Source organism: Miscanthus floridulus, chromosome 19 (genome assembly GCF_019320115.1).
Source record: "Miscanthus floridulus cultivar M001 chromosome 19, ASM1932011v1, whole genome shotgun sequence".
NCBI classification, from domain to species: Eukaryota; Viridiplantae; Streptophyta; class Magnoliopsida; order Poales; family Poaceae; genus Miscanthus; species Miscanthus floridulus.
In genome coordinates this window covers 72,579,696-72,602,683 of record NC_089598.1, presented here as the reverse complement: position 1 = coordinate 72,602,683, position 22,988 = coordinate 72,579,696, and the positions used below count along the sequence as shown (strand labels likewise).

At 43.4% G+C, this 22,988-nt stretch overlaps 1 protein-coding gene across 1 annotated transcript; it reads left to right on the top strand.

Moving 5' to 3' along the window:
- Nucleotides 1–3,304: 3,304 nt before the first annotated feature.
- LOC136529985 (RING-H2 finger protein ATL40-like) lies at nt 3,305–4,645 on the top strand. Its single transcript, XM_066523038.1, has one exon. It carries the CDS (start codon nt 3,472–3,474, stop codon nt 4,426–4,428), a length of 957 nt encoding a protein of 318 aa, XP_066379135.1. The 5' UTR covers nt 3,305–3,471; the 3' UTR covers nt 4,429–4,645.
- Nucleotides 4,646–22,988: the final 18,343 nt, after the last annotated feature.

Genomic DNA, 22,988 nt, shown 5'->3' with positions numbered 1-22,988 from the left:
GCTTATTGGTTGGGAGATCAATCTAACAGCGAGACGTCGGGAGCCAAGAACGCCTCATCCAGGTCGCCGTCTCCAGTCAGGTCCCCCATGCATTTTGAACTTATGGTTGCTAATTTGGCAATGTCACCATCGCCGACTCGTTCAAGAACGCCGGACAGCCGAATGTGCAGGACAAAACACCTTCTCCGGCAACGTTGGAGTCGCACGACGTCGGAGTGTAGAGCTCGCAAAAAAGTACTTGGTTTTAAACTTTCCAGGCTAGTTTTTTCTATGCTTCAGTATGCCCCGCAAAATTGTCATGCAGATGCAGATGAGTTCATGTATTCTTCCAGATAACAACCAACTGAGATTCTGTTGACTGACATGACAAGAAGTTGGTCCTACCACCGAACACACATTCCTTGCTTCCTCTGTTCCGGTGCTTAGCCCCACGTCATATCATGTACAGACTTTAGGGGATTTGGATTTGAGCCACACCCTGCCACGTCATCGTTTCCCACTATGGTGTTTGCATAGGTTAATGTGAAAGCTTAGGCTACCAGAAAAGCTTCAGACTCAGTTTCTACCATAGATTGTGGTGTTCGATTTCTCTGCTACAGTTATGCTGATGCCATGACTCGCCCTAACTGAATTATGGTAGAGTGTGGCGTATAATCAATCAAGCTCGTTCATTTCTTGCTATTACGGTCTAAAGGTGAACCATGGCAATTCAGACTCTGAGCTCAATCACATAGCTTATGGTCTTACAAGAAGCTATGCAAATTCACGCTAAGCCTTACAAAAGATTGAGTGTCTATAGATTATACAACCCTCCGGATGTTCTGGGTGCTGCTGGTTCGCATCCGATGACTGCTAAGATTTACTTGACACAAAAGTTTAGTTGAGTCAAATTCATGCACTGTAATAGCAACTCCAGCAGGCTACCTAAACAGAGCCCCTACTATGTTTTTGAGTAGTAGAAAAAAAAAACCAAGTTACATCAGGCTACCTACTCGGTCAAGAACGCCTTCTCCGGTAACGTTGGAGTCGCACGATGTCGGAGTGTAGAGCTGGCAAAAATGTACTTGGTTTTACACTTTTCAGCCTAGAATTTTGTATGCTTCATTCTGCCCAGCGAATTTGTCATGCAGATGCAGATGAGTTCATGTATTATTCCCCATAACAAATTAACAAGCAACTGAGATCTTGTTTGACTGACATGACAAGAAGTCGATCCTACCACCGAACACATTCATTTCATCCTCTCTTCCAGCGCTCACTCTCTTCTACTTACCCCCCCCCCCCCCCCCCCCCCCCCCCCCAATGTCACTTCAAATCATCTATACAGTGTCGGGCAACGTAATATGACTAAGATTTGCTTGACAGAAAAGTTCAGTTGAGCCAAAATCATGCACCGTAATGGACTCAAACATCCTAATTTCCATCTGCACCAGCGAACGATCACTGATTGGAAATTGGGGGGACGATCAGACAGCATATTAATTTCCATTCTCAGGGAGGCGTGTTGGGCACTTTATTATTTTGGCATAGGCTCTCATGCAAATGGACATTAATTAATTTATCTCATCAGTCACGTTCCTTCTCATTTTCAATAAATGTGACATGTGACGTCACCTGACATAAGTTACCAAAAAAGCGAAATATTTACTTTAAATTACTTTAACTTCTGAATGGTATATCTATTTTTAATTGAATCTGCACCAATGTGTTCTACATGATGAGATAAATAAAACTAGACCCCATTTACATATGTTTCAAAGAATTTTATTCTTGTAACAATTTATACGTACTAACATATAACATATAACTTATGTACCTAAAGTTATAAAACACAATTTATGCACAAAAGTTATTAAACACAAAAGAACGAATTAACTTATAACTTATGCCAAACTTAAAAACACCAAAGTTATTAAATACAAAAGGAACGAATTAACTTATAACTTATACCAAAGCTTGGAAACACAAAAGCTATGAAACACAACTTATGTACAAAAGTTATCAAACACAACATGTGTACATAAGTTATTCTATACAACTTATGTACATAATTTATTCTATACAATTTATGCACATAACTTATATACAAAATTTGGATGTATGTTTAACTTACTGAGACGGAGACAAAAATTCTGCTGCACAACTTAAACTAGTTCAAAAGAAGTGAAAAAATTAAAAAATGGTAAAAAAAAGAAACAAAAAAAAAGAAAGAAAAAACATCTAGAATTAGTCGACGAGGGCAGAAGAGAGAGAAAAAGAAGAGAAACCTACGTTGTGAAGAGGTCCGATTAGTAGGGATGAAAACGGTACGGATATTTTCCGACCGTATTTGAAACCAAATCCGTTTAGAGGGGTTGAGATCTGTCCGTATCCGAGTCCGGATATCCAACATCCGATACCGTATCCGTATCCGAATACTCAAATCACATATTTATGATGTCGATATCCAATCGTATCCTATCCGACATAGTTGACACTATCCGTATTCGAATCCGGATCCGGACAGAAATATGAAAACAAATGTAATATCGGTGATATCCGTCCGTATTCGATCCGTTTTCATCCCTACCGATTAGGCAGACATGGCCGTTCACTCGTCGTTCGTTGCTTGGTTGCGCAAGAATCGAGTGAACGCTCCTGATATCGGATTTGGGACCAATACACCATAATTGTGCTTAAAGATACACAGTAAAATTGACTCTGACTTTCCGTGTAAAGTAGCTGTAATTTCAGCACAAGCTAACTGCAATTGTGGTATTGAATAGACATTGACGTGTGGGACCTACACGTAGGGTGAGAAAACAAAACAAAACAAGAGAAAGCAAGATCTGACGGACAACAGAAACCAGGACACAGGTGACATCAGTGGGCAAAAATAAAGATTGCGTGCGGACAGCCCCAAAACACACGGTTGTTTGTTCGATTTTTCTGTTAAAAAAGAATACATGCATAAGTTGCCTTCGAACCACTGCGAGGTTGACTTCGACCCTATCCAAGTGTCTACCAGCAAATTCAACTGAACTATTCACTATTCTAGGATCACCAATCATGCCCGCACCCTGAATGATCGATCGATCGATGTGAAGCCCGGCAGTTCGACGACTAAACTACACACAGAGGACAAAAGAACACCAGCAAGTCAGCAACAACTCAACATAATTATCCAGTTAGTCTGTATGAACAATTGAACACCAGTAACATGCAGTTTACAAGGTTATCATATGATATTTAGCACGCAACGTCATGTCTTCTTAACCCAGGCCGAGTCCAGCTAGCGACCCAACTGCAAATCTATCATGCACTTGGCATGCATGCGGCGCACACATCCCCTTTCATGCCTCCGTCTAAACCTCACGTCAACCACAGCTCAATGATTTGATCGGTTCCCAGCGACATGTCGTCTCTGAAATCATCTCTAGACCAGGTCATCGGAATCGGACGTTCTTGTTGGAGGCCGCAGCAGCAGCAGACATGTCCACCACCGTGACCGTCTCGCCGCCGCCCGACTCTTTCGGCGATGCCCCGGCGGCACCCGGCACCTCCAGTTCCAACTTCACGCTGTTGTACATCATCATCGCGGTCCTGGCCGGCGTGATACTCTACATGGCCTTCCGCCATGGCCAGTCGGTCCTGGCCGAGTGGCGCCGGCTCCAGGCAGGTTGCCACTCCGAGGCCGAATCGTCCGGGACGAGGCTCGGGCTTAGCGTGGACGACATCGCCGCGCTGCCCACGTTCACGTACCGGGCGCGGGCCGCGTTGGCGTCGCCGCACGGTGGCGGCAGGAGCCGTAGCAAGGGGAGGACGCCGGGCCGGGCGGTGGAGTGCGTCGTGTGCCTGCAGGAGATGGAGGACGGCGACGTCGTGCGCGTGCTGCCCGCGTGCAGGCACTTCTTCCATGGCGGCTGCATCGACGCCTGGCTGCGCGCGCACTCGTCGTGCCCCGTGTGCCGCGCGCACCCGGAGCCCGAGCGCGCGCGGATGGCCGAGGCGGCCATGTCCCCGCCGCTGCCGCAGCTGCGACGGTGCGGCGTGTCACCGGAGCGGCCAACGGCATCGAGGGTCCTGGCGGACATCCTGACGCGATCGCCGTTGAGAAACAGCTGTTCCTGCTCGACAAGTGGATTTGGGGAGAACATCATCGTCTCGAAATCACCATCGCCAAGGCTTCACATTGGGTCGAGGACTCCGTCTCCGACGCCGCAGGTGTATGCCAGGGTGGACGATACATGCTCAAAGTCACCGCCTCCGGGGATATCAGAAATCGTGGTTGTCCCGTCCAAGTCGCCGTCGCCGATGAGGTTCAGCACAAGCAGGCAGTTGTCGGCGAGGAGCGTTGGAACATTGGAAAGTATAGAGGTGATCGCGTCAGCATCACCGTCACCGTCACCGGTGGAGGACGGTGGCGGTTCCCTGTCGAAGTCGCAGTAGCCGTCGCCGGTGCCACATCGAGTAATGGGTAGGGTAGTTGGAAGAGCGTGTGTTTTTTACTCTTTTATTATGATGAAAAAGGTTTTTTGTTTGTTTAATTCATATCTCAATATCCAACGGGGGCGAGTGATACTACAAAGGTTGTCTCTAGTCCTTCGGTGAGTGGTGATAAATTTAGATTTAGGGTAGATTCCATGTTGTGTTGTGTAACTACAACAGGGGCGCGGCACCTTAGTGACAGTTACACTGGCTCTAATTTCTTGCTATTCTTACTATGCCAAGAACAACTTTAAACTTGTGAGCAAATCAAAGAACAAAGCAAGAACAAGTGGGCAAGCAAACAACACACATACACCTTATCTAAGAGATGGAATATGCATCATGAATTTGTGGTTCTAGATACCAGCAGCCGGATGGTCTAGATCAACACACGCGTTACAAATAAATAGCTAGAAGTAAACTTTTATCTAAACAAGAACTCAACCTAGTATTTATAGGTAAAACATAGCCAGAAGGCATGGGGAGCTGTAAACCCTTGCTTAGAATGTGCCTCTAGTGGGAGGACTCAGCCTATGATTGGAGGTCTAAACATCTTATGGTCGATTCTGATCAACTCCAATGGAATTTGACCATGAGCTTATATCCATTTGAAAAGTAGAGTTCAAGACCTTTCCAACAAGTATTCAAATACCTTCAGCAATGTCTAGAGTCAGAAGTTATGGGTGTTATGCGAACTGATCATAGATCAGTTGGTAGGGTTCCTTGTGGTGGAACCTGCCCACCCGGGTTCAAGTCCTCGGCCTAGCAAGGGTGCTCGCATTTTCCTTGATTTATTCCAGGATTTAACGACACTATACTTTCAATGGTAGGCGACGTCCCCCTCGACAGTGAGACGTCTGTGGTGACTTCGTGAATCTCGTGATCTGCCGACTCAGTCCTTCAGAGGTGCTCATAGGGTTAGGGTTTGCGTATGTGTGTTCATAGGGGTAAGTGTGCGTACGTGTTGTGGGCGTCTACCTTGTACCGTGTAATTCTAAAAAAAGAAGAAGTTATGGGTGTTATGGCTGATTCAAGACATCGATGCTTGGAGGTCTGCACATGTACGTAACCCTAGGCAAAAATAACAAAAAACTGAAAACTGAACCGAAATAACCGGAACCAAAACTGAACTAACCGAAACCGAATATTTTGGTTCCCAGTTCAAGGTAACCGAAATAAGCAGGGTTAATTCAGTTCTTGAGCTTTGTTAACCGAGAAACCAAAATAATTGCTAAGGTCAAGTAATAGAAAGAAAAAGACCCAGCCCAATAGACATAGATACATATATAACCTTTTTAAACCCTAGGCCCACTCACCAGTGATGGGGATGAGGTTCCCGATCTTCCGTCAGGATCAAGATAACTATCGATTTGGGCAAAGAGCGACACGCCGATCCGACTTCAGATCACAAAGACCCGAACCCTGTAACCTTAGCACCACGTCTCCTCTGGTTATCAACCATATCACAATCCGATTGACCTCACCAAGAAGGTTAATCCCTGCTGCGAATCGAAGAACACAAACAAGAACAAGATAAAATACAACTCAAGTGAAGTGACAACTACGGATATATGATTAAGCTCTCGAATGTGGGGTTTCACAAACCAATCAAGGCGACTGTTCAAAGATAGATTGATCTAAAGCAAAACCTAAACCTTAACGTAGGCAATGGCTACTGAATATATAGCTAAGGGGCATGCAAGTACCCTTATTCACGTCCCTAAGGAGCCCCAGCATGTTACAAGGCCCAAATGGCCCAAGAGATGGCGACGCAGCGCCCTGACAGATTCTGGATGTCAACTTTTTTCAATGATTTATGTATATTGGAAAAGAATTTTGATATGGGACCACATCCATTGGTTGCCTTATCAAATTATCTTTCCATACATATGTGGATCCTTGAAAACAGAGTCCATATGCGAGCTGGGCGTCCATTTTACTACACGCTGCTCCTGGAACCCGAGATGGACTCAAACTTGACTAGGATTGGGCCTCCAACTCGTCGTGGACGCCCTTGCTTGCCTCCTAAGGTGGTGGCTGAAAGTGCATTTGCCCCCCATGTGAGTTTTGGTGTATTGATGACATCCAAATTAGGGACTAATGAGATCTTAATGAGATATATTGCAGCTTTAGTTTCTTAGAAGCTTTAAAAGAAGTGATCTAGGATGAAATGGTGTCCCTCAATTCTTCAAGTACAAAAAGCGGACGAACCCAAAGCGCTCTCCAAAGCCCTTTTATTTTATTTTGGGTTTAGGTATGCCGTCCTATAAAGAGGGATACAAGTTTAGATGGTCTGAGGAAGATAGAGTGCTCAAGCATAAAAAATAAAATCAAAAGAGAGACACAAAATCACCTCACGAACACTTAGACATAGTTTGTGGACTTTTAGTAGTCAGAAGTTCTGGCGTGAGGTGAAAGTTCCTGCTGTCAGAAGTTCCAACATTTGGTGCCGGAAGCCGTGACGCTTGCTGACTTAGTCGCAGCCCGTCTACGTATCATTGCTTGTCGGATGTCCTGACGGGAGTCGGTAGTTCTGGGTGTCGGAAGTTTCGGCTTCGTTCGGAAGTCCCGACACTTCACGACTTGGCTGCCTGCGTAGCTTTGCCCATCGGAAGTCCCGATGGGAGACGGGAGTTCTAGGTGCTGAAAGTCTCAGCTCTAGCCAAAAGTCCTGGCACCTTGGGACTTAGTCGCCTGGCTCGTCATGTCTATCAGGAGTCCCAACGGAAGTCAAAAGTCCCGACTGTCGGAAGTTCTGGCGATCGCCGAGAGTTCCAACAATATGTGAGCAAGCCTAGTAGACTATCTGTGTGAACAATGTTTTTACGTTGGGCTAGAAGTTCTGGTGATCTATGTCGGAACTTCCAACTCAGATTTGAACGGTTGGATTTGCCCTTGAGTATAAGTAGCTCTCTCCTCTCCTCTAACCAAAGTATACTCATTCATTGCTCACCAATCTTTGTCCAAAATAGGTCCCAAGCATTCAAGGAACCCCTCTCATCTCCCGTTGGTTAAATCTTTGATTCCCCTAGGGTCTTGAGTGAAAGGAGAGTGGATTGAGTGAGAAAATCAATTTGGCAAGCTTGAGCACTTGATTTCTTCATCAAGCCAGTTGGATTTGCAACTATTACTCTTGGGTTCTTGGAACCCTAGCCAGCTAGGCATCGTCCAAGAGCTTTCATCTTGAGGAAGAACCTTGGGAAGTTTGTATTACCCTTGATTTCTTAGTGAAAAGCTCGAGTGACCTTTGTAGTTGCTTTGAGAGAGGCGAGCAGGTGGAAGAGACTCTGACCTTTGTGGTCACCTCAACAATGAGGACGTAGGAGCTCCTTTGTGGGGTTGCCAAACCTCGAAATAAATTCTTGTGTTCTGCGTACTTGTTGTTTGTTGTTGTGATTTGTGCTATCATATTTGTTCTAGTTGGTTTGTATTCCTCTCAAACTCTCCTCCTAGGGTTTAGTCTCGATCTACGAAGTGGTGCCTTCAGGCTTCAAAGAAGCAACCCTAACACTTCACCTTATCACTAGGGAGTGGGTTCTTTCACTCAAAGTTCATTTTAGCACTTGTAGTACAATTCTCGTAGGTGCTGGAAGTCCTAGCTGTTTGCGTCAGAACTTCTAGGTGCTAGAAGTTCTGGTACAAACTGTTAGGTCTTCCGACTGTCACTGACATTTGACTTTGACTTTACGCAGAAATTTTTAGATACACCTATTCACCCCCTCTAGGCATTGTTTAGATCCTATCAATTGGTATCAGAGTAAGGTCTTCTTATAGTGCTTCACCGTGTGAGAAGAAACAATGTCGGAGACCGACAAGATGCAAGCCGACGCCATCGAGATTGCAAAGAAGATAGCTAAAGAGTTGATGGCTTCTCAAGTCAAGTTCTTCCAAGATGAAATAAGAAAGATGCAAGATGAGATGAGCAAGATGAAGGAAGAATTGAGCAAGAAGGTTAATGATGCAATAAGTGGCAAGAATGATGCAACAAGTGGCAAGAATGAAGCAAACAAAGATGCCGCTAGTGATATTGGAGCCAGTGAGTGTGCTCATGGAAAGAAAATATATTCAAACATGAACTTTGACTATGGACAACTCATCAAAGGTTTACCTCTACATACTCCTTCTGTCAATATTGACAAGCCACCTCACTTTGATGGAACATGATACACCGATTGGTCCTACAAGATGAAGATGCATCTCATTGCAGCAAAATTTTGGGAAGTTGTGGATGTTGGTGTGATGATTCCTACCGATGAAGATAGCGAGATAACTCCAGAAGAAGTGCACAATCTCCATCAAAATGCACAAGCCATAGCATTGTTTGTGTCAAGCCTAAGTTCGAATGAGTTTAGAAATATAAATGGAATGGAAAGTGCAAAGCAAATTTGGGATACTTTGAAAGTGTCATTTGAAGGAGATAAGAGTGTGAGAAAAGGCAACATTGAGTTACTTCATGATGAATTGGAAAGATTTGTGTTCTTGCAAAATAAAACAACACAATCCATGTTTGATAGGCTTATGGCATTGGTCAACAGCATAAGAGCTCTTGGAAGCACCGAATGGGATGATAACAAGGTTGCTAGAAAGATGTTGAGAATCTCTAGAGCCAAGAACAACATGCTAGTGTCTGTGATCATGGAAAGGCCTGATTATAATGAGATGACACCCTAAGAAGTTCTTTCAAAACTCAAGCATCATGAGTGTCTAGATGAAGATACAATCAATGCTCACAATCAAAATCCTAATGCAATGGGATACAACAAGAATGCAGCCCTAAAGGCAACTCAAGCTCATGAAGACAAATCTTCTAGTCAAGCGAAGAAGAAGAAAGTGAAGCATGATTCCTCAAGTGAAGAAGAGTCCAATGAAGAAGTTACACTCATCATTAGAAACTTTAGATAGTTAATAAAGAAGAAGAGCAACCAGAAGACTTACGGTGATGGGAAGAGAAGGAACAAGAAGAGGTTTTGCTATGGTTGTGGTCAAACCAGTCACTTCAAAGCCGATTGTCCTAATGAGATGAAGAAGCACAAGCACAACAAGGATGAAGACAAGAAGAACAAAGGCAAGAAGAGAGGTGAAGCTCATCTTGGTGAAGAGTGGGAGTCAAATGATAGTGACTCAAGTGATGATGAGAAGAAGAAGAAGGGAGCCACAAACATCGCCATCCACCACTCTTTGTCATTGACCTTGATCTTCCCTAACTTGACTTCACCACCAAAACTCTTCCCCAACTTATCTTCATCACCAAGGCTCTTCTCCAACCTCATCGACAATGACTACTACACTCCAACTTGCTTCATGGCTAAGGGGGAGAAGATACATGTCTCATCTGATCCCTCTAATGATGTGTATGATAGTTGTGATGAGAACATAGAAGAACTTGAAGCAACCATGATAAAGAAATTTGGTAAAAAGGCCTACACTAAAATAAAAACGCTAATGAAAAAATTAGAGAAGAGGGATATATGCTTGGAGATGCAAGGAGACATAATCACTCAAGAGAGAGACAAGAACCTTGCACTTGAAGCATCTATCATTGAGGATAAGATGAAGGTTGAAAAGTTAACCGTTGAATTGTCTTTAGCCAATGACTCAATTGGGAAATTGACTAAGGAATATTCCTTGATTAATGATCTAGTAGCTAGCCTCAAGAATGAGAAGAGTATAGCTCAAGAAGCCTCACAAGCTTGGAAGAAAAATACCACAATCTTGAGCTAAACTATAGTACACTTTGGGCTAGCACTTCAACTTCTCCTAAGGCAACCGAAGATTCTAATATCTCCGCTAGTAATGGTCGTAAAAGATGCTATAAAATTGATATAAATTCATATGAAACTAACCTTGTTGAGCTAGAGAATAAATACAAGGAGATTCAATGTTGAAGATGATCTTGAAGAATGGGTGCAAGTGTCAAGAGCAATCCAACAAGACTATATACAAGTCATCAAGGCACCCATCCATCAAGGAAGGCATTGGTTACAATAGGTATGATAAAAAGACCAATGGAAGGAACATTATCAATGGTGTGCCTTGTGTGAAGTTCAACAAGGGCATTTCTCTTGATGAGCTTATATGCAAGGCCAATAACAAGGTCTACATTCCCAAGATCCAACCTACAAGTGACATGACAATCAAGAAGAAGCAATCTGAGGCCTCCAAGCCACAAGCACCACTTCCATGGTGCTATGCTAGTGACTATATGTGTTGTTAGGGCAAGGATGGCAAGATTGTAGTCAAGTATGTTGGTGCCCCAAAGAGGAAGGAAATTATGAGGAGTGTTTGGGTGCCCAAGTTTTATGTGACTAACCCCCTAGGACCCAAATCTCTTTGGGTATTTAAAACAAAAGCTTGATTTGTCTTTATAGGAATATTCCTCCATGGAACAAGTTGGGTGGTGAATAGTGGTTGCACCAATCATATGACTGGAGAGAAAGACACGTTCACATCATTCCAACCTAGTCATGACCAAGTAGGAACATTGTGTTTGGTGACAATGGAAAAGGAGAAGTTCTCGGTTTGGGTAAAATTGCTATCTCAAATGATAATTCCATTTTTAATATTTTACTTATGAATTCATTGAGATACAATTTATTGTCCGTTTCACAACTTTGTGAGATGGGCTATAATTGTCTCTTTATGGATAAGGGTGTGGAAGTCTATAGAAGGAAGGATTCCTCTATTGCATTTACGGGTCATTTAAAAGGGAAACTCTATCTAGTTGATTTCACATCAAATAGAGTAAATCTCGAGACTTGTTTAATGGCAAAATCTATCATGGGTTGGTTATGGTATCGCCGACTTGCCCATGTTGGGATGAGAAACTTGGCCAAACTTCAAAAAGACAAACACATCCTTGGACTAATAAATGTTTCTTTTGAGAAAGATAGGATTTGTAGCGCATGCCAAGCGGGAAAGCAAGTTGGAGCTAAATATCCCGTCAAGAATGTTGTGACAACCGAAAGGCCATTGGAATTACTTCACTTGGACATATTTGGACCTATTGCTTATATAAGCCTTGGTGGTTACAAATATAGTTTCGTAATTGTTGATGATTATTCTCGTTTCACTTGGGTATTCTTTTTGCGTGACAAGAGTAAGGTACATGACATCTTCAAGAAGTTTCCAAAAAGAGCCTAGAATGAGTTTGATGTCAAGATCAAGAGAGTTAGAAGTGACAATGGGATAGAGTTAAAAACACCAACATTGAAGAGTTCCTTGATGAAGAAGGAATCAAGCATGCGTTTTCGGTTCCATATACTCCACAACAAAATGGTGTTGTGGAGAGGAAGAACCGAACGCTCGTTGAAGCCACAAGAGCAATGTTGGATGAATACAAGACTCCAACCAACTATTGGGCAGAAGCGGTTAGCACGGCATGTCATGCTATCAACCACTTATATCTTCACAAGAAAAGGGACAAGACCTTCTATGAACTTCTAACCAGTAAAAAGCGTAAGGTGCACTACTTTAGAGTTTTTGGATCCAAGTGTTTTATACTTAACAAGAAATCCAAAAGCTCAAAGTTTGCACCAAAGATTGATGAAGGTTTCATGCTTGGTTATGGTAATAATGAACATGGATATCGTGTTTTCAATAAAACCACCGGTTTGATTGAAATCGCGGTAGACGTGACTTTTGATGAAACCAATGGCTCTCAAAAGGAGCAAGTCAACATTGAGATTATAGGTAATGAAGAAGCTCCACACAAAGCCATCAAGAAGCTTGCAATTGGTGAAGTAAAATCCATCGAAGATGAAGATGATGACAATATTGTGAATGTTGATCTTGATCCAACCACTCATCATGTCTCATCCAATGAACATGGTGAAGCTTCCGCAACAAGAAATAATCAAGATGGGAGATCAAATGAAGCACAAGGTCATTCTCATGAAGATGGTGTAAACAATGAGCAAGCTCAACCTCAACTCAACAACGAAGAAAGAAGTGAAGTCAATCCTCCACAAGCTCATGGTTGTGATCCTCAAATCGATCATGACCATGATGGTGACAATGATGTTCCCATCCAAAGATCAACTCAAGTGCCACATCCTAGAGTGCATCAATCTATTCAATGAGATCATCCCGTTGATAACATATTGGGGAGCATTCGATGAGGGGTAACTACATGTTCTTGTCTAGTAATTTTTTGTGAACATTACTCGTCTATTTCTCCTTTGGAACCTCATAGGGTGGAAGAGGCACTTGATGATCCAGATTGGATGATAGCCATGCAAGAGGAGTTGAACAACTTCACTCGGAATGAAGTCTTGTCCTTAGTGGAAAGGCCCAAGCAAAATGTGATTGAAATCAAGTGGGTCTTCCGCAACAATCAAGATGAGCACGGCGTGGTCATAAGGAACAAGGCAAGGTTGGTAGCTCAAGAATTCACTCAAATTAAAGGATTGTATTTTGGGGAGACCTATGCACCGGTGGCTAGGCTAGAATCAATTTGTATTCTACTTGCCTATGCCACTCATCATGATTTCAAGCTATATCAAATGGACGTGAAGAGTGCATTTCTCACCGGCCCCTATCCGAGTTGGTGTATGTAGAGCAACCACCAGGCTTTGAAGACCCCAAGTATCCCAACCATGTCTACAAGCTCGACAAGGCGCTCTATGGGCTCAAACAAACCCCTAGAGCTTGGTATGATTGCTTGAAGGATTTTCTACTTAAACAAGGGTTTGAGATACGAAAGGCAGATGCTACTTTATTTACTAGCAAAGTCAATAATAATATCTTTGTTTGCCAAATATATGTCGATGACATAATATTTGGTAGTACTAATGTGGCTTTTTGTGAGAAATTTAGTAGGATTATGACAAATAGGTTCGAGATGTCCATGATGGGAGAGTTGAAGTTCTTTCTTGGATTTCAAATCAAGCAACTCAAGGATGGTACGTTCATAAGTCAAACCAAGTACACAAACGACATGTTTAAGAAGTTTGACATGGACAAAGCCAAGCCTATCAAGACACCTATGCCAACCAATGGACATCTTGACCTTGATCAAGGAGGATAGGATGTCGATCAAAAGGTATATTGCTCTATGATTGGATCCCTCCTTCACCTTTGTGCATCTAGGCCCGATATTATGCTTAGTGTGTGCATGTGTGAAAGATTTAAAGCTAATCCAAAAGAATGTCATTTAATGGATGTTAAGAGATTTGTTTTGATATTTAGTGCACACTCCTAATCTTGGCTTGTGGTATCCTAAAGGTTCCACTTTTGAGTTACTTGGCTATTCCAATTTGGATTATGCCGGTTGTAAAGTAAACCAAAAGAGCACCACCGGAACTTGTCAATTTATTGGTAGGTCTTTGGTGTCTTGGAGCTCTAAGAAGCAAAACTTCATTGCTTTGTCCACCGCCGAAGCTGAGTATGTGGTGGCCGGTGCATGCTGTGCCCAACTACTTTGGATGAAGCAAACTCTCAAAGACTTTGGTTGTGAGCTAACCAAGATTCCCCTTTTGTGTGACAACGAGAGTGCCATTAAGTTGGCAAACAATCCCGTTAACCACTCTCAAACAAAGCACATAGACATCTGGCATCACTTTTTAAGAGACCACGAAGCCAAAGGAGATATCGCAATTCATCATGTGAGCACCGAAAAGCAACTAGCCGATATCTTCAAAAAGCCCCTAGATGAGTCAAGATTTTGTGCTTTGAGGAGTGAGCTAAATATCATTGATTCTCATAATGTGGCTTGATGTCTTGCACATACTTTGTTTGAACTAGCTAGGTGAAAAGAATTGTGAAAATATTGTGTGACACTTTTAAAATCTAATTTATAGTTTTCATATGTGACTATTGCCTTGTGAAATGTTTGAAACCTAGTCATATGTGAAAATGATGTGTCCATTATATTTTTGCCCCATATGGCATGGTGAGCTCGAGCTAGGACATTTATGAAGTTTCTTGCGTTGGAAGTCCCGGTGTCCGCTAGAAGTTTCGATAGCCGGAAGTCCTGGCCCCAAGGTCAGAACTTCTGACTGCTGGAAGTCCTGGCTCAGGCCAGAACTCCCAACGTAGATCTGAGTGGACGGCTCTTTAACCATGCCTATTTGACCTAAGGTTCATTATTTGACTGCGCCTGGTCCCCCACCCCATGCCGCTGTCTCTCGCCCCCTACGCCCACCGCAACCTACCGCGCCGCCCTCACCCCCTACGCTGCCACCCGTACTAGTGCCGTCACCACGCCATCCCTGCGCCGCCATTGCCCACATGCTGCCCCTCACCCCCTCATGCCTTGGCTCTATTCACCCTTCCTCCTCGCTGTGGTGGCCGTAGATTTGTTCAAGGAAGTCATTCTTGCCATGGATTGGTGATTCTCCTCTTCTTCCTCTCTCTTCCAAGGTACAACCACCTTGGCTAACCCTAATTTCCAATGTACCTTGCGATTTGATTCTTTTCTACCTCCCTCTCTTCTCCTCTACTTTCCTTGTGTGACTGATCACGTAGATTTGGAGCCCCATGTATGGATTGACTACCAAAGTGCATCGGAAGTCCCGACATTTGCCGAAAGATCCGACAGTTGGAAGTCTCGGCTCTAGGTTCAGAACTCCCAACTGCTAGAAGTCCCAACTCAGACCGGAACTCCCTATAAGGAAAATGGACCCTTGGCCCATTTACTTTAGATTTTGGTGTTTGATGACCAACACAACCAAATTGGACTAATGAATTTGCACGTGATTGTTTTGTAGTTCACTAGGATGCAAGACGTGACTTGGACAAAGGCGACGTGATGATCTGGTGATCAACACCATAAGCAAGACCATAGAAGCACAAGAGAAGACCCAAGATATCAAGCAAAGTCTAAGCACGAAGATAGGAACTGAGCCAGACGCAAGATCGTGAAGAAACGAGCTCACAGAGGTGACCGGATGCTAGACCGGATGCTGGACAGCTCACAGAGGTGACCGGACGTTGGATCGGACATTGAGTAGCAAAGTGACCGGACGCTAGGTGCTAGAGTCCAATCAACATTAGTAAGGTTCTAGAGAGCCATTTTTGTGACCGGATGCTTTAGATCTGTACTGACCGGACGCTGGTCAGATTCCGGTCATTAGCAGAAAAGCGGGATTTTATCCCCAATGGCTACTTTCTCAGTGGGGCTTATAAATAGACCCCCAACATCCATTTGAGGTGATTGGAGCTGAGGAAACATACCAAGGGTGTTGATACACCATTTTAGTGATCTCCACTTGCATAGTGCTTAGTGTTTTATTAGGTGATTAGCGTAGGTGCTTTGTGAAGTGCTTAGGTTGATTAGACCACCACTTATGTGCTTGCTCTAGGTTTAGGCCTAGTGTTTAGTGAGGTTTGCATACTTCTTATCATTCGGTGCTTGCGAGCACCATTGTTGTACATCGGAGGGGCTTGTAGTCTTGCGAGATTACACCAACCGAGTTTGTGGTATGGCCGCCACCGTGTACCAGAGGGAACAAGGCCCGTGGTGTTTTGGCTGGAAGCTTGAGAGTGAAGACAGTGGGGAGCATCCAGGCGAGGCTTGCCGGAAGGCACATCAGAGACCCACTTGCGCGTGGGGAAGGCCCGAGGCTATCCATGGAGTTACCCGATCGAGAGCTTGGCCCTTGCAAGGGGCTCCAACGAGGACTTGGGGGAAGCTTGTGCGCTTCTCGATACCTCGGTAAAAATACCGAAGTCATCAACGGGAGTTTGCATATCTCTACCTTGCTCTTTAACTTCCGCATTTACATTGATTGCTTTACTCCTTTTGTGGTAGAGATAGCAACACACTAGCAAAACCATAGTTGAACATTTAGATAGTTTATCTTTTATATAGGTTTTGCTAAGGTTAGAAAAAGAGGCCATAGTTTAGAGTTAGATTTTTAAGTTGCCTAATTCACCCCCTCTTAGACGTCATGGTCCCCTTTAATTGGTATCAGAGCCAGTTGGCTCAAATTTGGACCTTTGGCTTAACCGCTATTGAGCCGGCGCTATCTAGAGTGGTTGGAATATATACCTCTAGGCCTCCGCACTTTGATGGCACTAACTTCCCTTATTATAGAGCTAGAATGGCTTGCTACCTTGAGGTGGTTGATTTAGGAGTTTGGAGAGTCACTCGTGATGGGATGAAACCCATTAAGAATCTCGATAAACCCACAAAGTGTAATGAAAAGGAAATTCATTTCAATGCTAGAGCTAAGAATTGCTTGTTTGAATCTTTTAGCATGGATGTATTTAACCAAGTCTTCACTTTAAACACGGCACATGAAATATGGTTAAAACTCCAAGAGCTCCATGACGGCACATCTAATGTCTGTGAGCAAAAGCATTGTCTAGCTAAGCAAACTTATGATTCCTTTACAATGAATGATGATGAGCTTGTTCATGATATGTATTCTCGTTTGAATCTAATTATCAATGAGCTCCATTCAATAGGACTAACAAAGCTAGATGATGCAGACATCGTGAGGAAGATCATCTCCATGCTACCACAAAAGAAATATGCAAGCATCATCACCATCTTTCACAACATAGAGGACTTGAGCATCATGACCCTGGCCATAGTCATTGGCAAGATAGTGGCATTTGAAATGTCACACAAGATGGGTCAAGAAGAAGCCTCTTCATCAAGCAAAGACAAAGCTCTCACATGTAGCGAGAAAAATAAGATGAAGGGCAAGCAAGTTGAGGCAAGCTCAAGCTCAAGCTCCTCAAGTGAAGATGAAGAAGAAGATGAGGATGATGATGATGATGATGATGAAGATTCAAGTGATGATGATCAATCTTCCTCCTCCACCTCTGACCTTGATGAAGAATCAATCAAACTAATCAACAAGGTGGAGAAGGTGATCCAAAAGCTCAATGTCAAGGGTGTGCGCATCCAAATCCAAGATCTCATTTTCACCAATCAAAGAAATGAGCAAAGAAAGAGAGGATGCTATGGATGTGGCGTGTTGGGGCACTTTGTTGAAGTTTGTCCAAACAAGCCCACACCCAAGACAAAGAAGAAGGCATACAAGAACCAAGCCCTCACATCAATAAAATCATGGGATGATTCTTCAAGTGAAGAAGAACATCATCACAAGAGGCGAGGGCACAAGCACTCATCATCAAGCTCTTCTCATATGTGCCTTATGGAACGAGGTAACAAAATCTCATCCTCTAGTGAGAGTGATAGTGATGATGAAATGCCTTCTTATGAAGAAATTGTGCAACAAAATCTTAATTGTGCTAAAGTTTGCACTAGTCAACAAAAGAAACTATGAAAAATGAAAGAAAAGCTAGATAGTTCATAAGAAGCATATAAAACTTTGCTTGAACAATATGAGAATTTTGCTAATCTCAATGTTGAACTATCTACTAAAATTGAGCAACTTAAGGCTAGTGCAACAACAAATGCATGCACAATTAATGATGAGCAACTTGTTAAGAAAAATGAATGTTAAAAGAAAAATTAGCTAGCTCACAAGATGCTTATAAAAGTTTGCTTGCTAAAATGGAAACCATGTGCAAACACTGTGATAAGCTAACTAATAAAGTTGTTAATCTTGAAGCCATTAGTGCAACCCCTACCAAGGCATCTAAAAAGAAAAGTTCTAATATGTCTAAAAAGGATGTCTCTACTTCTTGTAATGATTTATATTTAGACTCGTCCTTGTGCAACCAAGTTTGTGTTGAGAAAGTTATTGTAGATACATGCACACAAGAGGTTGCAAAAGAGAATGAGCAACTCAAGCAAGAAGTAGCTCGCCTCACCAAGGACTTGACTCAAGTAAAAGGCAAGTCGAAGCAAGCCCAACTTCATCAAGATAACACCGTCAAGGGAGTGAAGAAGCTTGATGAAGGACAAACCGTGGTTTGCTACGTGTGCCACAAGGAAGGTCATAAGTCCTATGAGTGCAAGGTGAAGAATGGAGGAGGAGCAAAGAAGAAAGAGAAAAAGCAAACAAGCAAGCTCTCAAACACCTACACCAACAAGGTGGACAAGAAGGCCTCCACACCATACTTGCTAAAGAAGAAGAAAAATGACAAGGTGGTAGCCATCAAGGTGAACAAGCAAGCCAACAATGTGGTCAAACACTTTTGGGTGCCAAAGGAAATCATCTCCAACATGAAGAGCACCAAGAAGGTTTGAATCCTGAAAGGGAAGTGAGAAGTTCAATGGACATTAGGGAATTTGGAGACTTGGCAAAGTATGGATGCATTTCATGGGGTGCATCATGATGGAAAAAATCATTGCCAAGTGGGTTAGTGAATACTATGAACCCAAATTCTCCTTCCCATGTTAGGTAACTAGATTCAATTTACTTCAATTGGTAATAGATTTAAATTTTCCTACAATTGGAATCTTTTAGCATCTAGTTACTCCTCATGCCTAGGTTTGCATTTGCATTCTTATATATTTGGTCATGCATACACTAGGTATTTCATATGGTAGGCTTGCTCAGTTTTATTCTTATTCCTTGGAGCAATCCTACATGGTTTAAAATTGTTTAGAAGCATGGCACATAGCTTGTCCTTCAATTGTTCATCTAATATGTGCCAAAGTCCAAATTGTAGATAATTTCTCCCAAATATCGCATTCGAAAATGACCCTCACATTCATGTGATGTTATCTTTCAAGTGGTGTTTTTGATTCTAAAATCAATGTGCATGTTTCCTACAAGTATTCCACACTTGTGTGCACAAATTTAGGGGGAGGTTACTCTACAAGTTGGATGCTTTGAGACTAACACCTTTTCAAGCTTATCATGTGTGTAGTAGTCTCATTGCAAGGAAAATGGAGTCCTCGGAGTTAAGCATCATACTTCAAATATCCACCACCGATTGCAAGTGGTAGAAATCACTAAACCAATATCATCATGTTGATTTTATTTTGATATTTATATGCTTCTTCATGCATTATATAGATTAAATTCCCTTGTGCAATACTTTGCCAATTATGCATATGCTTTGCCTTCTATCATATGTATGCATATATTTAGGGGGAGCTTAGTCTATATAATGTGAGAGTCAAATTTTGTGATCTATTTCACTCTACACACAAAGGATCACAAGTTTGACTCTCCATTGTGCTACTAATGTCTTCCTTTTTGATGTTTGATTCCAAAGGGGGAGAATTTAGAGGACCAAAAGCAAGCATTAATTTGTAGTAATGGTCCGAGAAAGGGAGGATAGTGGATTATGCATTAGCCTATGTAATGAGGAGAATTTGTAGGAAGCAAGGCTTAAATTCATAATACAACATGGGGACATTTGCAAGGGCAAGATGAGTTTTTATGTAGACCTACAAGTAGTATCTTTTAGCATCATATAATCTTGCCCCTTGCATTGCATCCTAGTAAGTAGGTAGTTTTTAAATTTCAAAATTTTATTATTTGCTTGCTTTGGTCGTGTTGTCACCAATCACCAAAAAGGGGGAGATTGTAAGGAAAATGGACCCTTAGCCCATTTACTTTAGATTTTGGTGTTTGATGACCAACACAACCAAATTGGACTAATGAATTTGCAAGTGATTGTTTTGTAGTTCAATAGGATGCAAGACGTGACTTGGACGAATGCGATGTGATGATCCAATGATCAACACCATAAGCAAGACCTTAGAAGCACAAGAGAAGACCTAAGATATCAAGCAAAGTCCAAGCACAAAGATAGGAACCAAGCCGGACGCAAGATCGCGAAGAAACGAGCTCATAGAGGTGACCGGACGCTGGACAGCTCACAGAGGTGACCAGATGCTAGGTGCCCAAGTCCAATCAACATCAGTAAGGTTCCAGAGAGCCGTTTTTGTGACCGAACGCGTCCGGTCAGTACTGACCGGACGCTGGTCAAATTCCGATCAGTAGCACGTCCCCAACGGCTACTTTCTCAATGGGGCTTATAAATAGACCCCCATCCGGCCATTTGAGGTGAGTGGAGCTGAGGAAACGTACCAAGGGTGTTGATACAACATTTTAGTGATCTCCACTTGCATAGTGTTTAGTGTTTTATTAGGTGATTAGCGTAGGTGCTTTGCGAAGTGCTTAGGTTGATTAGACCACCACTTATGCGCTTGCTCTAGGTTTAGGCCTAGTGTTTAGTGAGGTTTGCATACCTCTTATCACTCGGTGCTGGCGAGCACCATTGTTGTACATTGGAGGGGCTTGTAGTCTTGCGAGATCACACCAACCGAGTTTGTGGTGTGGCCGCCACCGTGTACCGAAGGAACAAGGCCCGCGGCGTTTCGGCCAGAAGCTTGATAGTGAAGACGGCGGGGAGCATCCGGGATAGGCTTGCCGGAAGGCATGTTAGAGACCCACTTGCGCATGGGGAAGGCCCGAGGCTATCCATAGAGTTACCTGACTAGGAGCTTGGCCCTTGCGAGGGATTCCTTGTGACGGGCTCCAACGAGGACTAGGGGGAGCTTGCACACTTCTCGATACCTTGGTAAAAATATCGGAGTCGTCGACGGGAGTTTGCATATCTCTACCTTACTCTTTAGCTTCTGCATTTACATTGATTACTTTACTCCTTTTGGGGTAAAGATAGCAACACACTAGCAAAACCGTAGTTGCACATTTAGATAGTTTATCTTTTACATAGGTTTTGCTAAGGTTAGAAAAAGAGGCCATAGTTTAGAGTTAGATTTTTAAGTTGCCTAATTCACCCCCCTCTTAGGCGTCATGGTCCCCTTCACTGCCGAGTGTCGAAAGTCCTGGCACTCACCGGAACCTCTGACTCCTTGGTCTCTACTCGATCGATATTTCTTCATCTCTAGGCTCTTGTTCAACTTTCTTCTGTCTCGCTTCTTAGTTTCCTTTTGTTTTTCTCTGTAGCGATGGCATCCAGTAGTGATGACACTCCTCCATGTCATATCGAGAAGCATTCCAAGAAGAACAATGACCCAGCTGGATCCTCTCACACGACTAGACTTACCTAGGCGTCACTCCCTCATGATGCAACTGGTGGTGTTGGGGCTCATGCTCGTGCTGCTCGTGCTCAAGCCCAAGGTCCACCTTCGCTAGTTGGTGCTACTACTCGAGAGTTTGTTCTCGGCATTGGTGATGCACCCGTTGTTTATCCTACTAAGGAAACCCTTGATCAAGAAGGAAGAACTATTGCTGACGATGTCTGCACCATGACTCCCTCTACTCTGGGCTATTTTGGGGTGAGTCGGTTGGTTCCGTTCACCGGTCCTACTCCTACCATTCAGGAACCATAGCACACTCCAAATCTAGCTGGAGGTTACACACCTCATTTGATGGTTGATTATCGTCGCCATGTGGCTATCATTCGTCGTCGGTGTGCCCAACCTCTCTATGATGGGACCAAGGATTTGAGAATTGAGTACAGGTTCTAGCAACCATTTCATTTTGACTTTTATCAACCTCCACTACATCAACAAGAGCGAGGCCCCCGTGATTCAAATGAAGGCCATTGACACTTTTGAGCTTAGCAAGCTACCTACCTTGGACATGATCTAGCTACTCCATAACTTAAGGAGGATGGGCTTGCAACCACTAATAGAGTTCTGCAAGCCATGGAACAATGAGATTATCTATCAGTTCTATGCCTCCTATGACTTGGACACTCGGGAGGCTACACATGTTATTCATTGGACCACCGAAGGCAAGCACTACAAGGTTGATTTCATTACCTTTTATCGCCTTCTTGGCTTGGACCGCAGGGATCGCACCTCCACTACCATCACTGAGATTTCAGCTCTTGCTATGGATGAGTATCAGTACATGTATTTGGATGGTCATCATGCTGATGGGAAGACCATTTGGCTAGAGCCCTACTACTATGTTCTCAACAACATCCTTTGTCAGATCTTGTATCCCAAGATAGGTGACTCTACTAATCTCCGTGAGGATTCTCAGGTTGTACTTGATTGCTTTGGAGATGAGTTCACCAAGTTCTCCATCAATCGTTATATTTGGGACAAGATCTTCGTGGCTAGTGAGGATGTGGTGAAGCACTACCCCTGTGCTCCATTCATCATGCATATCATTGAGCATGTGTCAAGCATTCACATCCCTTCCGATTCCTCTCACAAAGTTCTCAAGCTGTCCAACAAGATGTCACTTTAGGCAAAGAGAGTTAGCAGAGGCCGCTAAGGGAAAAGGAAAAGGCAAAGGTGCCTTAGGCTCCTCCTCACATGCCTCTCCACCACGTGCTTCATGCTCTCGCCATGCTCATAGTGAGGAGCCTCAGTCCTCCTCCTCCTCTGGTGGTAAGCTCCCAGCAAGTTCAAGTTCTTCATGACGTATATGTTTGGAGCTTGTTGTGCTAGTGCTGAGCGTGAGCATGAGATGCTAGTGAGGATGCATCACATTGAACAGAAGCTTAACATTCACTTCGCACTGCCACGGGCCTTGGAGCCACTTTGTGATCCTTTTGAACTTTATGATGAGGCTTGCAAGGAATACTATGGAGAGTCATTCGATCAGCTCCGTCCCCGTGGCAAGTCGCAAATGGATGTCGATGATGAGGAGTACCGAGAGGAAGATGATGATGATGATGACGACGACGATGATGGTAGTGACCGTGATGATGATGAGAACTAT

Coding starts and splice junctions, on each gene's coding strand:
- LOC136529985 (XM_066523038.1), top strand. CDS start 3,472: ATGTCCACCACCGTGACCGTCTCGCCGCCGCCCGACTCTTTCGGCGAT.